At 45.9% G+C, this 17,053-nt stretch overlaps 1 protein-coding gene across 2 annotated transcripts; it reads right to left on the reverse strand.

The window, feature by feature from the left end:
* Positions 1-2,784: 2,784 nt before the first annotated feature.
* cip2a (cellular inhibitor of PP2A) lies at positions 2,785-16,351 on the reverse strand. 2 transcript variants are annotated; one of them, XM_046355578.1, is made up of 22 exons: positions 16,189-16,351; positions 15,733-15,835; positions 12,466-12,613; positions 12,226-12,338; positions 10,041-10,135; positions 9,839-9,935; positions 8,953-9,075; positions 7,171-7,316; positions 6,762-7,077; positions 6,447-6,609; positions 6,144-6,291; positions 5,967-6,066; positions 5,772-5,890; positions 5,518-5,701; positions 4,815-4,883; positions 4,409-4,519; positions 4,274-4,330; positions 4,039-4,178; positions 3,834-3,947; positions 3,676-3,758; positions 3,393-3,532; positions 2,785-3,160 (listed from the first exon to the last, which is right to left on the reverse strand). In XM_046355578.1, exons 2-22 carry the CDS (start codon positions 15,832-15,834, stop codon positions 3,014-3,016), a joined length of 2,715 nt encoding a protein of 904 aa, XP_046211534.1. In that variant the 5' UTR covers position 15,835; positions 16,189-16,351; the 3' UTR covers positions 2,785-3,013. The 2 variants fall into 2 exon arrangements, with proteins under 2 accessions (XP_046211534.1, XP_046211533.1); XM_046355577.1 differs by having other exon boundaries at positions 4,815-4,889; positions 16,189-16,350.
* Between the last annotated feature and the right edge of the window lie 702 nt (positions 16,352-17,053).

Genomic DNA, 17,053 nt, shown 5'->3' on the forward strand with positions numbered 1-17,053 from the left:
GTAAATCAGTGTTGCCTCCTAAGTGGACAGTTTGATTTCACAGAAGTGTGGTTGACTTGGAGTTACATTGTGTTGTTTAAGTGTTCCCTTTATTGTTTTGAGCAGTGTATGTGTATATATTGTAGGTTCTAGCATGCAACAATGAATAATGTGGAACAAATAAATACTATCAAAGGACACCTTACAATTTACAATAATGAACACCTTGTAAAATAGATGTGAAAACCAATCTGGCAATATTTAAGATTTTAATACATAAACTTTGATTGTTTTTGGTAAAGTTGTGTCATTAATTTATTTTCACAGATTTTCTGTAGACTAACATGTCAATCATAGACTAAAATTGTGAATTCTGCCTTCCTCTTGCAAGGAACTGCTGACACACTCCAACCACATGAGGTCTAGCATTGTCTTGCACTAGGAGGAACCCAGGGCCAGTTGAATATAGAAGAGGTGGATGCTGTGTGGGTGGGAGGTTCAGACTGTCACTTGTTCTCAACAGGCAGCCAGCCTCAGAAGGGGGACTTGAAGAGAGAGAACAGGCGCTGCTGCTCTCTTTGTTCTGAGTGTTTGCAGTGCTAGTGTTTTTAGTTCATATGTGTATCTCACATATTATGTGCCCAGTATGATAGAGCAGAGTCTCTACTGCCAGAGACACACACCTGATCCTCACCTACCTGCAGATCACACCTGATAAACTATCTGATGGTACAAAGTTTACTTTTACTGTTTCCCCTCACTGTAAGTCACAGGATCACATTCAACAATAAAACTGATACTCTGTATTTTCTCCTTCAGTTTCAGATGGACTGAGTCCAGGTTCAATCACTGGTATAATAATAGCAGCAGTGATTATAGCAGCAGTGATTATAGCAGCAGTGATATGTTACCTGCTGAGAGGTAAGTTATGATGATGATGACATCATAATCTGTTGAACCATTTAACACAACCACCTCCTGATGAACAGAGAGGAGGGTTACATTGGTGGCTTTTGATGAACAGCTTTCAGTTTCTGCTACTTTACTGTCTCGAGATTTTCTGCCCCAATGCAGACGTAACATGGTCATCTGAAGAGGGAGTCACTTTCTGCCGCAGGTAGACCTGCATGGAATATTCATGTCCTTATGGTTAAATGCATTTAATCATTCTAGCTGTTTTTGTGTCTGAATCCTGCTAACTCACCCTAAACTCACCTATCCCCCTCCAGCAAATACAAACGGTCCACATGAAAACAGAGTGGAAAACTACTTCAGAATGAAGGAGAGGAAGACAGAAAGAAAACAGGATCAAGAAGAAGAGGGGTCAGCCACAGCAGACACACCAGTGCCTCAGACAGAAGGAAGGGATATTGACCCAGGGGAGGACAAAGTGGAAAGGTGACAATTGGATAATTCTCCAGTTGCATACACGCAAATAAGCAATGATGACAATTTCACCTACACAATACAAGGTGTAGCTATAATCATATTGCTTACACACCTATCCTATCGAGGCACAAGGCGAGACACAGATGCAGACACAGGAAGCAGATGGTTGGAGTCTTACAATGTTTATTAATCCAAAGGGGTAGGCAAGAGAATGGTCGTGGACAGGCAAAAAAGTCCAAACCAGACCAGAGTCCAATAGGTACCGAAGTGCAGGTAGAATCAAGGTCAGGGCATTTGTATTCATGAACCAGCTCGGCTTTTATGTAGTAAAAGTCTATTTGAACTCACAAGCTCCTGTATTTGTGAAATATGATTGACCGAATATTTCCACGATAAGAACCATAGAAAAACATTTGCAGATTCTCCCTGCAACCTAAAAATGTACATTCCCAGAACAGGCAAAATGTTCACTTCCAATCTCAGAACGTTTAGAAAAGTTCAGTTTTAACGGTCAGGAAACGTATGGCATTGTTACCAGAACCAATGGGAAACCAAAAAAAAAACATACATTCCCACAACTTCCAAGGAACCAAGTGTGCTAGCTGGGCTAACAGCCATAACCACAATACTGTAGCAGTGCTTCAAAATCAAGACAAGGTTGACCTAGAGGTGAAAATGGGCCTATTCAAAGTGGACATTCAAGTGCTTGTTATGCTAAGCAAGACTATTTGACCAAAAACTTCCCCTCCTCTGTAGTTACCAGTTAAATAACATGTTACTATTGTATAGGTACTGTGATTATTGTCTATTGGTCCATTTAGTTATCTGTGAATGTTTGTTTTCCTTATGTTTTGATATTGAGAAGCGTACTGCCATAATAATAATAGCACTGTATTATACTATACATTATACTGTGAACATGAAATACATTCACTTTACTAGTCTTACTTTATTTCTACCTCATGTTGCCTGCTCAACCCCAACCTGTTTTCTACCTCTTCACATTTGGATCAGTGAGTAGGCCTAGTCAAAAATGCCTGGTCTCCAAGGCAACACTGCACCAGTCTTTGAAAGCGGTCTGGTGCATTACAGTCTGAATGACATTCAGAGGACATTGTAGGGCATGTGTGTGTTCGCCTGTGGCCGGGGCACAGATTATCATTTAAAGAGCAAAATGCCTACTGTGTCTCTGTACACAGTGCTGTAGGTTTTGGTAGGGAAGTTGGATATGTCTAAAACTCCCCTTCACTGTCCTGTACCCCACCTGTGAGTCCAGTCTACTACAGCCTCTGCTAAGAGGTCTGGACTTCGATAAGAGGTCAGGTCATTCGTCCCATAAAACACTGGGTTGCTGGTTCAAACTCGGCTCCTGCTATTCCCACTATGTCACTACAGATAAAATCCCAAACACACTGGTCATCAGACCAGTCAATATTTATTTAGTCGTCAATACAACAGACAAAAACAGATGGTAAAATAATGGTAAATGCAGGATATATGGACAATGGGTTTAAAAATGCAGATAGCAGTACATTAAAATGACAGAAATTAGTTACTAAATCAGTTTAAAAATATCCATTCCTTCTGATCCTGTGTGTGTGTGCGCAGATGTCACAGAGACAGATTGGCAGTGTGTGTTTGTGTCTCAGAGGGACAGGTTGACGTCACTCTTCTGTTTGCCAGAGCTGAGGCTGTGTATCATGGCGATCATAGAAGAGTGTTTGTTCAGCTCGTCCTCTTTCTTCTGCAGTTTGGCCTCCACCTGGGCTTTCTGCAGCTCCAGAGAGGACGCCTGGAGAGGAGAGGACACGAGAGGGGACAGGAGGAAAGGACAGGAGAGGGTGAAGGAGAGAGGAGACGGGACAGGGAAGGAGAGGGGACAAAGAGCCAACTTCCTTACCAGAAAGGACTTTATATTATAATCATTTAGATCTCCCCTTGTGGAGTTGGTTATTGTCTTATTCAGTACTGTGTACAAGCTAGCTGGCGACCCCCCCTCCAATACTTTACCAGTGTGTTCTTACCCTGATGCTGGCCTCTTTTCTGGCCAGCTCAGTCTTGTTGAGTTCCTTCCTCAGAATATCCACTGTTTCCTCTAGTTCTTCCCTCTCTTTCTCTTTCGCTCTCCCCCTCTCCTCCTGACCCCGCAACTCACCACGCAGACCTGAGAGAAGAGGGACAGAGTTAGCGAGAGAAAGGGAGAAAGAGAGACAGTAAACGTGAGGGAAGGTAGGAGAGAGAAGGGGTCGGGAGTAAGAGAGGGAAGGAGAGAGTAAGAGAGTGGTAACTGGTTTAGCTCAAACTGACCTGTGATGTCACAGTTTCTCTGCTGAAGCTCTGATTGAAAGGATTTCATTTGCTCCTGTCTCTCTCTCAGCTCACACAAAGCCCTGAAAAAGAGAAAGAAAAAAGTATTGTAAATAGTTGGCGAGGGAATGTTTTTATTGCTACTGTGTCTGTCTTACTTGTCGTGCTGTAGTCGTAGTGTGTCCTGGGTCTTCCTCAGTGTGTCCATCTGTTTAATGAGGGAGATATGAGCCGCCTGCAGCTCCTTCAACAGACGCTCACTCTCATTAAACCTACACAGGAACAGGAATCGCATCATCAAATACATGCATATGAAACGTCTTTGTAGAGAAGACCATAGAGATCAGCGTGTGAGAGTGTGACCTGTTAAGCAGCTGGTTATAGGATCCTTTGAGAGACTGGTGTTCCTGAGAGTCAGCCTGCAGCCTAGCATTGTGTTGCAACAACTCCTCGATGTCTCCCTTGGCCCTCTCTGCCTCCAGCACCTGGCTGCCCAACTCCACCTAACAGACACACACCTGTTAGCATCTGCTAGCTAGTCTTTAGCAGAACAGTAACGCTAAACCTCTTAGCATGTGCTAACTCTTCTGTTACGAACCTGCAGCTCCTCTCTCCTCTGCTCTGCCTCCTTCAGCATAGATGCTAGCTTACGTGCCTACAGAGAGACCGAGACAAAGGCCATCTGTGTTAGAAGCCAAGGCCTCTTTATGCGCGTCTGTGTGTGTGTTGTTACCTCGGCCTCTGCCTGAGCTCGTTGACAGCGGTACTGAGTGATGAGGCGGTCGGCCTGAGAGAGAGCCAGAGCTTTGGCCTCTAACAGATCCTGTAACCTCCCCTCTTTAGACTGGAGAGAGAGGGAGAGAGAAGCAGTTACAATACTAACTCAATTAAATGTCTCATGGTGGTTACATCGAATGCAAAGAAATGGTGGAAATGAGTTGACAGCACCACAGTGACCATCAGAGTTGACAGCACCACAGTGACCATCAGAGTTGACAGCACCACAGTGACCATCAGAGTTGACAGCACCACCGTGACCGTCAGAGTTGACAGCACCACCGTGACCGTCAGAGTTGACAGCACCACCGTGACCATCAGTTGACAGGTATGGAGTTGGAAGGTCTGGGGGAGATCCTCACCGCCAGAGAGGAGATCTTCTGTTCATAAACATCCATGATCTCTGACACACGCACATCCTTCATCTGATCCTGCAACTACAACACATACACGTCACACACACCATCTACAACACACGTCAGAATAAAAACTCACACACACCATCTACAACACACGTCAGAATACAGACTCGCACACACCATCTACAACACACGTCAGAATACAGACTCGCACACACCATCTACAACACACGTCAGAATACAGACTCACACACACACACCATCTACAACACACGTCAGAATACAGACTCACACACACACACCATCTACAACACACGTCAGAATACAAACTCACACACACCATCTACAACACACGTCAGAATACAGACTCACACACACACACACCATCTACAACACACGTCAGAATACAGACTCACACACACACACACCATCTACAACACACGTCAGAATACAGACTCACACACACACACACCATCTACAACACACGTCAGAATACAGACTCACACACACACCATCTACAACACGTCAGAATACAGACACACACACACACCATCTACAACACACGTCAGAATACAGACGCACACACACCATCTACAACACACGTCAGAATACAGACTCACACACACCATCTACAACACACGTCAGAATACAGACTCACATACACACACACCATCTACAACACACGTCAGAATACAGACGCACACACCTCCATGCCGTTCTGTAGTTTCTCTATGAGGCTGTGAATGCTGTGGGAGGGGCTGGAGGGAGAAGGCCCTGATAGGCTTTTCCCCATGGGGGCTGGGACATCCTGTTGCACAGCAACCCGTTTGACAGACAGCTCAGCCTCCCTCTGGCGATATGCATTGTTGGCAGCGATGCTCTCCCCTAGACTGAGACACAGGCAGCAGTCAGAATAAACACTGACTGACTAAACATGTGGGTATGTGTTCAATCACTCACACCAGAGAAGGGAAGTCTGGGAGAGGCGTGGCCTCCAACAGTAGACGAAGCCCGGTCTGAACATGCTCTCTGTGACTGGACGTCAGCGCCAGAGAGAGGGGCGTGACCATCCTCTGGTCCTGTAAGGAGAGACATTTAACTATGGCAATCTTTAAGCTCGGCACCACAGGTGTGTGTGTGTATGTGTGCGTGTACCTGTAGTATTCTGTAGAAGCTGGTCTCCATGTCCTTCACCTGCTGTCTCAGTTTACTCATCAACTCCACAGCCTTCAACACAGCCTCACCACACACCTGACTGGAACACACACAGGTGTTAACAGCCATGTTCTGTGTGTGTGTGTGTATATTCTGAGGGTGTGTGTGGTCACTGACCTGAGGCTACTGTCGTGGCCGGTAAGGGGGCAGGTGAGCGGGTCATTGTTATGGCAACAGGAGAGCAGTAGTTCCACCTGAGAGAGACAGAGCTGGGAGCTCATCTGACGAGACACCACCCTACACACCGAGTCCTCACTACACAGCAGTGGAAGAGTTAAGGCTGATACACACACACACACACACACACACACACACACACACACACACACACACACACACACACACACACACACACACACACACACACACACACACACACACACACACACACACACACACACACACACACACAAAGGATATTTAGCAGCAGGCTGGTGGTGTGTGTTGTGCGTATGCAGTGTGTTCTGAGCTGGCTGTCTGGTGCGGCTGGGTCCAGTCCCTGCAGTAGATCCAACACCACTGGAACCAACAACTCAACGAAGCCCAACACGCACACAGACACGACCTGTGAACCCAACGCCTCCTGGAGGGAAAAACACCAGGACAAAGAGCCAATCAGTGCAAGTCCCTTTATCTGCAGGAGTCATCACTGTGCAAGACTGAATTGGTGAAAGCGTTGTAGTGAAATCCAGGTTTCCACTTTTAGTTCTGTGTGTCCGTGTAGGGCTGCCGTACTTCCAGTAGTTCAGTCAGCAGCTGCAGGGCCTGTAGACAGCATAACTCCTCCCCCTCAGCTGGAGAGCTCAGCCATTGGATGAGAGCTAAGCCCGGCTCGGTTTTCTGCCCTGCGTCTAGGCCCGCCCCCTGTCTGCGGCTGGCAGCTCGGAGCCGTGGGGCGGCGGGACGGAACACGACCTCACACAGCAGAGACCTCAGCCCTGACACACCACACAGAGCCAGGAGCAGCTCCAACACCTTGGCAGCAGAGTCCGGGTCTTTAACATGTAGCAGACCCAACACCTGGGACACGCACACTGAGAAGTGTTCATACCTACAGAGAGGAGGGAGAGACATAAACAACATTACTTCTATTCTTCTATAAAACTATATATATGTGTGTGTGTGTGTGTGTGTGTGTGTGTACCTAGTCAGGTAGTCCGCCATCTTGGGGTTCTTTAGCAGGTCCACCAGTAGGTCTACAGAGTACTTCCTGGTTAGGGTTCCGTCGCCATTGACGATGATGTTAAAGATCAGCTGGAATGTCTGGTGGATGTTCTTAGAATGGAACAGCTGAAACACACACACACACACACACACACACACACACACACACACACACACACACACACACACACACACACACACACACACACACACACACACACACACACACACACACACACACACACACACACACACACACACACACACACACACACACACAGAGCCCAGACAGAGAGTTGTCACCACCAGAACTAAAGATAGAGAAAACCTTGGTGTCTGTGTGTGTGTCTGCGTGTCATTGTGTGTGTGTCTGCGTGTCATTGTGTGTGTGTCTGCGTGTCATTGTGTGTGTGTCTGCGTGTCATTGTGTGTGTGTGCGTGTCATTGTGTGTGTGTGCGTGTGTGTCTACGCGTGCGTGTCTGTGTCTCTCGGTGTGTGTCACTGTGCGTGCGTGAGTGTGTCTCTGTGCGTACGTGCGTGCGTGTGTCTCTGTGCGTGCGTGCGTGCGTGCGTGTGTCTCTGTGCGTGCGTGCGTGTGTCTCTGTGCGTGCGTGCGTGCGTGTGTCTCTGTGCGTGCGTGCGTGCGTGTGTCTCTGTGCGTGCGTGCGTGCGTGCGTGTGTCTCTGTGCGTGCGTGCGTGTGTCTCTGTGCGTGTGTGCGTGCGTGCGTGTGTCTCTGTGCGTGCGTGCGTGCGTGTGTCTCTGTGCGTGCGTGCGTGCGTGAGTGTGTCTCTGTGCGTGCGTGCGTGCGTGAGTGTGTCTCTGTGCGTGCGTGCGTGAGTGTGTCTCTGTGCGTGCGTGCGTGAGTGTGTCTCTGTGCGTGCGTGCGTGTGTCTCTGTGCGTGCGTGCGTGAGTGTGTCTCTGTGCGTGCGTGCGTGAGTGTGTCTCTGTGCGTGCGTGTGTGTGTGTGTCTCTGTGTCTCTCTGTGTCTCTCTGTGTGTGTGTGTGTGTGTGTGTGTGTGTGTGTGTGTGTGTGTGTGTGTGTGTGTGTGTGTGTGTGTGTGTGTGTGTGTGTGTGTGTGTGTGTGTGTGTGTCTCTGTGTGTGTGTCTCGTGTGTGTGTCTGTGTCTCTGTGTGTGTGTCTCTGTGTGTGTGCGTGAGTGTGTCTCTGTGCGTGCGTGCGTGAGTGTGTCTCTGTGCGTGCGTGCGTGAGTGTGTCTCTGTGCGTGCGTGCGTGTGTGTGTCTCTCTGTGTGTGTGTGCGTGTGTGTGTCTCTCTCTGTGTGTGTGTGTGTGTGTGTCTCTCTGTGTGTGTGTGTGTGTGTCTCTCTGTGTCTCTCTGTGTCTCTCTCTGTGTGTGTGTGTGTGTGTGTGTGTGTGTGTGTGTGTGTGTGTGTGTGTGTGTGTGTGTGTGTGTGTGTGTGTGTGTGTGTGTGTGTGTGTGTGTGTGTGTGTGTGTGTGTGTGTGTGTGTGTGTGTGTGTGTGTGTCTGTGTGTGTGTCTCTGTGTGTGTGTGTGTCTCTGTGTGTGTGTCTGTGTGTGTGTGTGTGTGTGTCTGTGTGTGTGTGTGTGTGTGTGTCTCTGTGTGTGTGTGTGTGTGTGTGTGTGTGTGTGTGTGTGTGTGTGTGTGTGTGTGTGTGTGTGTGTGTGTGTGTGTGTGTGTGTGTGTGTGTGTCTCTGTGTGTGTGTGTCTCTGTGTGTGTGTGTCTCTGTGTCTCTGTGTGTGTGTCTCTGTGTCTCTGTGTGTGTGTCTCTGTGTTACCTTCTCCCCCACATCTTCATTGAGAGTGAGGCTGGCTAGTATGGAGAGAGCGAACACCACCACCGTCAAACTGTTGTGGGCCAGGAAGTTAATCAGGGTTCGGTAGAACACCTTCACATTGCTCTGTAGGAACACACACACCCAGATGTTAACCAACGTTCAGTAGAACACCTTCACATTGCTCTGTAGGAACACACACACCCAGATGTTAACCAATGTTCAGTAGAACACCTTCACATTGCTCTGTAGGAACACACACACCCAGATGTTAACCAACGTTCAGTAGAACACCTTCACATTGCTCTGTAGGAACACACACACACCCAGATGTTAACCAACGTTCAGTAGAACACCTTCACATTGCTCTGTAGGAACACACACACCCAGATGTTAACCAACGTTCAGTAGAACACCTTCACATTGCTCTGTAGGAACACACACACCCAGATGTTAACCAACGTTCAGTAGAACACCTTCACATTGCTCTGTAGGAACACACACACCCAGATGTTAACCAACGTTCAGTAGAACACCTTCACATTGCTCTGTAGGAACACACACACCCAGATGTTAACCAACGTTCAGTAGAACACCTTCACATTGCTCTGTAGGAACACACACACCCAGATGTTAACCAACGTTCAGTAGAACACCTTCACATTGCTCTGTAGGAACACACACACCCAGATGTTAACCAATGTTCAGTAGAACACCTTCACATTGCTCTGTAGGAACACACACACCCAGATGTTAACCAACGTTCAGTAGAATGCCTTCCCATTACAACAAGTCGTTCCATCAAAGAGAACGAAGGAGAGAAAAGAGGGTGAGTAAGGTTTAAATGGAAAAGCTGGATGGACGGCGGTAGAGAGAGGGTGGTCCTCACCAGAGCTTTAATGTGAGTCTGGACTGACAGGTTGTAGCGAACCAGGTTAGCCATCAAACCCAGGCACGGCATGGTGATGTCATCATTGTGCGACTGGCTGGAGGGGGGGGTATACAAAGGGGACAAAATGAATATTTACATGTAAACATTCACCTCTGCTATACTGTGGAGTGGAAGAAGAGAGAGAGGAGAGGTATCTTACATGTTGCTCATCAGAAAGTCTATGAGCTCATGGATGTAGTTGGCACAGTAGAATATCTGTCCGTTATAGGTGAGTCTCTGTAGCACCTTTAAACACTGAGACACACAGAGTTACTACAGCAGTTATACGTGAGTTTGTAGCACCTTTAAAACTTCTTGTGGCTAGGGGTTCCGCTAGCGGCACCCCTCGACAACATTCCGCTGAAAAGGCAGTGCGCGAAATTCAAAAATATTTTTCCGAAATATGTAACTTACACCAAATGAAAGATTAACAAGAAGTTTATCTACCCATCGCGCCCGATTTCAAAAAGGCTTTACAGCGAAAGCACAAAATATGATTATGTTAGGTCAGAGCCAAGTCACAAAAACACACACAGCCATTTTTCCAGCCAAAGATAGTAGTCACAAAAAGCAGAAATATAGATAAAAAATCATCACTAACCTTTGATGATCTTCATCAGATGACACTCATAGGACATCATGTTACACAATACATGTATGTTTTGTTCGATAAAGTGCATTTTTATATCCAAAAATCTCAGTTTACATTGGCACATTACGTTCAGTAATGTTTTGCTTCCAAAACATCCGGTGATTTTGCAGAGAGCCACATCAATTTCCAGAAATACTCATAATAAACATTGATAAAAGATACAAGTGTTATTCACAGAATAAATAAAAAAAATTAACTTTACGGAAAAGGCACACCATGCAATTAATCTGAGTACGGCGCTCAGAGACCAAACCAGCCAAAGAAATATCCACCATGTTCGAGTCAACATTAGTCAGAAATAGCATTATAAATATTGACTTACCTTTGATGAGCTTCATCAGATTGCGCTTCCAGGAATCCCAGTTCCACAATAAATGTTTGATTTGTTCGATAAAGTTCATAATTTATGTCCAAATTCCTCCTTGTTGTTAGCGCGTTCAGCCCAGTAATCCATCTTCATGAGGTGCGAGCACTAGGTCCAGACAAAGTCCAAACATTCTGTCCAAAGTTCTGTTACAGTCGGTAGAAACATGTCAAATGATGTATAGAATCAATCTTTAGGATGTTTTTAACATAAATCTTCAATAATGTTCCAACCGGAGAATTCCTTTGTCTGTAGAAAAGCAATGGAATGAGAGCTACCTCTCACGTGAACAAGCATCACGAGCTTGTGGCACTCTGCCAGACTACTGACTCAAAGAGCCCTTATGAGCCCCTCCTTTACAGTAGAAGCCTCAAACAAGTTTCTAAAGACATTTGACATCTAATGGAAGCCTTAGGAAGTGCAATTTGACCCCATAGGCACTGTGTTTTCGATAGGCCAAGCTTTGAAAAACTACAAACCTCAGATTTCCCACTTCCTGGTTGGATTTTTCTCAGGTTTTTGCCTGCTATATGAGTTATTTTATACTCACAGACATCATTCAACCAGTTTTTAGAAACTTCAGAGTGTTTTCTATCCAAATCTATATGCATATATTAGCAACTGGGACTGAGTAGCAGGCAGTTTACTCTGGGCACGCTTTTCATCCAAACGTGAAAATGCTGCCCCCTATCCCAAACAGGGTTTAAACAATGAGACAGAGCTACTACAGCAGTTATATGTGAGTCTGTAGCACATTTAGACACTGAGACACACAGAGTTACTACAGTAGTAGTTAAACATCACATTCTACAGCCATGTTTCCCACCAGAGCTGTGGCTTTGTGTAGCGCCGTAATTCTCCAAAACCAGGGTTCATGACCCCTGGTTAAGTTTCATCATTTCATTCTGGTGAGTAGCCTGAAGACCAGACGTTGATTTCATATAATTCTACGTCGGGGAGAAATTAGTGTTTGGAGCAGGAGAGTTCTCTCACGACCTCTACAAGCCAGAATGCTGAATAAAATGTTACTTTACCAGTTGTCTGTGTGGTTGGTCCTTTTTCAGGTAGGAATGTCTCACAATATAACCACAGGAAAGTATAAATATTTCAAAGTGCTGGTACTGATTCAGATCACGTGAAGCATGCCCACAAGATGAAAATACATGCAAGTGACGCATGCATACTTGCCGAGCTCATGCGCGTGTTTACATGGTTCAGGAGATAGGAATCTGAACGCACTTCCAAACAAATGTATGACATTAATGTTAGACTGTGAACCAGAGGTATCCCAGTCTGATTGTCAGGCAATATGGAGAGTTCTGTCCTTACTTGTAGTACCAGCGGCTCCCTGGGTGTGGAGCTGTGGCAGTGGATGATGGAGGCCAGAGTGCTGGTCAGGTTATAACTGCTCTGGAGAACATCTCTGCTCTCATCATCACAGACTGGGGGAGAGAACACACACACCAACACAAGTTCAATTGGTTTTGTATTATTTTGGAGTGAGAGAAACATTGTCGGCTGTTGACAAAAATAGTATGACTGAAATGTGTTGGGAATTTGTGTGTGTACCTAGTTGGGCCAGTAGAGAGATTATGGTTCCGGTGAGTGCGGGGCTAGTGTTAGGGTCTCCTGCCAACTCCACAAGTCCACAGACACACTCACTGGGGAGGACCTGGCCCGACGACAGCAGACGAACACACTGCATTCCTGACAGCTCCTACACACACAACACACACATTTACACACTAATAATTTGATAATAAACCGATTATGGCAAGATATGTAAACAGCTTAATTAGCATTTTAGCTGCGTATTTGAAGCAACTTGAAGCAGCAGCTTTGGCACAATCAATCAGAAGTGGACAGCTCATGGTGCTGAAAGTAGGCAAATTCCAGTAGGTATAATTCATTTCAACCGTCTTCATTTTAGTTTGATTTTACTAACAAGAGGGCTTTGTGTTGAAGCCTATTTCTTCCTATTTAAGAAACAAGAGGCATGCCTACCTGTTCGACAGACAAAAATTAGGCTATAGGCTGCTATATGCATAGATTTAACGGTCAATTCCTTCACCAACCATGCACTCTTTAAATTAAATTTTAAAAAGCACAGGCCTACCCCTTGTAAGCTTAAGATTTGGAAGAAAACTAAAACGGATCCGATTATATAAAGTGATCTATAACAGCGCTTTGGTCCGCAAATACTTTATGCTTGAAACAAGCAGTAAAACACCCTAGAAAAACATGACTGCGATGCATATAGTGATATCATTGTTTTACATTTACATTTAAGTCATTTAGCAGACGCTCTTATCCAGAGCGACTTACAAATTGGTGCATTCACCTTATGACATCCAGTGGAACATCCACTTCACAATAGTGCATCTCAATATTTTAAGGGGGGGAGAGGGGGGTGAGAAGGATTACTTTATCCTATCCTAGGTATTCCTTAAAGAGGTGGGGTTTCATGTGTCTCCGGAAGGTGGTGATTGACTCCGCTGTCCTGGCGTCGTGAGGGAGTTTGTTCCACCATTGGGGAGCCAGAGCAGCGAACAGTTTTGACTGGGCTGAGCGGGAAATGTACTTCCTCAGTGGTAGGGAGGCGAGCAGGCCAGAGGTGGATGAACGCAGTGCCCTTATTTGGGTGTAGGGCCTGATCAGAGCCTGGAGGTACTGAGGTGCCGTTCCCCTCACAGCTCCGTAGGCAAGCACCATGGTCTTGTAGCGGATGCGAGCTTCAACTGGAAGCCAGTGGAGAGAGCGGAGGAGCGGGGTGACGTGAGAGAACTTGGGAAGGTTGAACACTAGACGGGCTGCGGCGTTCTGGATGAGTTGTAGGGGTTTAATGGCACAGGCAGGGAGCCCAGCCAACAGCGAGTTGCAGTAATCCAGACGGGAGATGACAAGTGCCTGGATTAGGACCTGCGCCGCTTCCTGTGTGAGGCAGGGTCGTACTCTGCGGATGTTGTAGAGCATGAACCTACAGGAACGGGCCACCGCCTTGATGTTAGTTGAGAACGACAGGGTGTTGTCCAGGATCACGCCAAGGTTATTAGCGCTCTGGGAGGAGGACACAATGGAGTTGTCAACCGTGATGGCGAGATCATGGAACGGGCAGTCCTTCCCGGGAGGAAGAGCAGCTCCGTCTTGCCGAAGTTCAGCTTGAGGTGGTGATCCGTCATCCACACTGATATGTCTGCCAGACATGCAGAGATGCGATTCGCCACCTGGTCATCAGAAGGGGGAAAGGAGAAGATTAATTGTGTGTCGTCTGCATAGCAATGATAGGAGAGACCATGTGAGGTTATGACAGAGCCAAGTGACTTGGTGTATAGCGAGAATAGGAGAGGGCCTAGAACAGAGCCCTGGGGGACACCAGTGGTGAGAGCGCGTGGTGAGGAGACAGATTCTCGCCACGCCACCTGGTAGGAGCGACCTGTCAGGTAGGACGCAATCCAAGCGTGGGCCGCGCCGGAGATGCCCAACTCGGAGAGGGTGGAGAGGAGGATCTGATGGTTCACAGTATCGAAGGCAGTCGATAGGTCTAGGTTTTGTTTCTTTGACATTCATAGGCTGAGCTACAACTTTCTGTAGCTGAGGAGACAAAAATATATACTTTACTTCACAAGCAATCAATTGATTGAGCTATTCACTTTCTGTACAATAGAAAATGTTTCAACCAAGACAGCTTTTAGGGAAACACTTGTGACCTTGTCTCGTTGAGTTAAGCAACAGAAGAAGAGCAGCCAGCAGTTAAAGCTTCTATTTTTCTGCGTCAGTAGGCCTACTCTGGCTGGGATGGAAAGGTAGGCCTACTCTGGCTGGGATGGAAAGGTAGGCCTACTCTGGCTGGGATGGAAAGGTAGGCCTACTCTGGCTGGGATGGAAAGGTAGGCCTACTCTGGCTGCGATGGAAAGGTAGGCCTACTCTGGCTGCGATGGAAAGGTAGGCCTACTCTGGCTGCGATGGAAAGGTAGGCCTACTCTGGCTGCGATGGAAAGGTAGGCCTACTCTGGCTGCGATGGAAAGGTAGGCCTACTCTGGCTGCGATGGAAAGGTAGGCCTACTCATGCTGGGATGGAAAGGTAGGCCTAACTTTCGAAAGTACCATGCTCAGATTCCTAATGACATCTCAGGTTTTATTATTTGCAAACAGGGACAGTTTCGTTGCAAACAAGATACATGGATTTGGCATTGGAAAAATATGACAAGAACAACACATATATCTATCTCCCTGGCCATTCTTAGACTGTAATTTTGGTCATTTAAAAAGGTATAGAAATAGATTCTGCTAATATGTAAAATGACATAGAGCTGCATGACATTTTTAGGCTATTTTTTTCCTGACCTGCAAATACGATGATAGATTCATGCAATGTTTTTACAATAAAGGAGATCATTCCAACCCCTACTCTTGTCCAAAGTGGTTTGCAACCCCACAACCTTCTGGCCCGGCAGACCTGTGCTGCCAATTCCTGTGTTGCCATGTAAGGCTTACAGGACGAAGAACAGTTTCTAAAACTGCATATCTAAGGCTCTGGTCTGTCCAAGAAGTGAGGGTAAACGGTGGACAAGTTCTCTGTTATCTACGTTATATTTTAATATTTTAATTATTTTGGGGGGTATAGGGGAGGGTCCCTTGCTTTTTTCAAGCATTCAGGGAGAGTTTAGGTCAAAGGTATTTTGCTGAAGGGAGGCCCATCCATTTTCATTTCAGTGGTCCAATTTTCTGTAAACCTTATTATAAATAACGTTCACTCCCAACTCGTATTGTGTGCATGTAACCGTGCTCAGTGTCACGTTGATATATCTCACAAAGTAGACATGTTGAATCTGACCTCCACTTGTTTCTGCAGCTGGGCAGCGTTATGGGCCGTCCTGTTGTCTCTGTACTGGTGGATGGCCAGCAGGAGAGACTTCAGACACGTCGTTACGTCCATTCTGCAACACAACAACCCTTTTGAGCTCAGTAGCGGTTCATCTGTATGACACTGTTTATCAGCTACAGGCGTTGTTTGGAGCGTTTGCTGGGAAGCTTAGTCAAACAGTATAGATAGTTACACTTTTAAAAATGGCTGAACTACAGCTGATAAGGCTTTGGTTTGACAACTTGTTATTAAAGGAAAACAGTTCATGCTAACTAGCTTGCTACCTAGGCTAACTATTGTTATGATCCCCGACTAATGTTTAGATGTGGCAAATTATAACGGCATTGATTATCATTATTCACGTAACTTTATGAAATATACATCAATAACATAAACACCAATTTGATTTAAAAAATAAATACATACATTATTTCTGTCCTCTTCTGTCAAGCCTTGTGTCGTACCTCTTCCACTTCCTCCCGCTTTCCACTTCGAACAGCGGAACAGCCAATGAGATTACTGAAGGGGGTAGCTGCATTCCAATATGGCGACCGGAGTATGGGCAAGTGGGTGTGTTGGTCGGATTGAAAGTAGTGGGTGTGTGGAAATTAGTAGGTGTGTCGAAAGCGCTCTGCTATAGGTTAGACGATTTTGATTGAGCGGTGTTTTTGGTCTTCCGTTTCTAACCACGCAACTACCGTACATATTTGAGCTACCATATCGCGAGAGTTTGGAATTCGTTTTTAAACCAGATGATGAGTTTGAGTCGCATATCACAGTTAGTTTTACACAAATAATTGTACATTTCACTTATAAAACTGATGATTGATTTTTTTTAATTAAAAGTATTCATTATGGGTGTACTGTTGCTTCATGCGTTGTATGCATGTGCTTACTTTGACTGTTACCCTGAAATTGGCTACTAGGTAGCTACTTCCCATGTGTTGCCAGTAGTTCTTGTCAAGCAGGAGCTAAGGGCACTGTCATAGTGTCGCCTTCCATGCCCTCCCATTGAGTAGTAGGCTATGTATACAGGTGACATCTAGATGGTTATCAATATTTGTTATTTCTTGGGTAGGCTGCTATCATTCTTGAAAAAAAATTGTGAGAGAAAACAATTGCCACGTTAGCTAAATAAAGGTAAAATAAAAATATTGCTGTTACATTGCACAACCTTCAATGTTATGTAATAATTATGTAAAATTCTGGCAAATTAATTATGGTCTTTGTTAGGAAGAAATGGTCTTCACACAGTTCACAACGAGCCAGGCAGCCCAAACTAGTGTATATA

Source organism: Oncorhynchus gorbuscha, linkage group LG07, assembly GCF_021184085.1.
Source record: "Oncorhynchus gorbuscha isolate QuinsamMale2020 ecotype Even-year linkage group LG07, OgorEven_v1.0, whole genome shotgun sequence".
NCBI classification, from domain to species: Eukaryota; Metazoa; Chordata; class Actinopteri; order Salmoniformes; family Salmonidae; genus Oncorhynchus; species Oncorhynchus gorbuscha.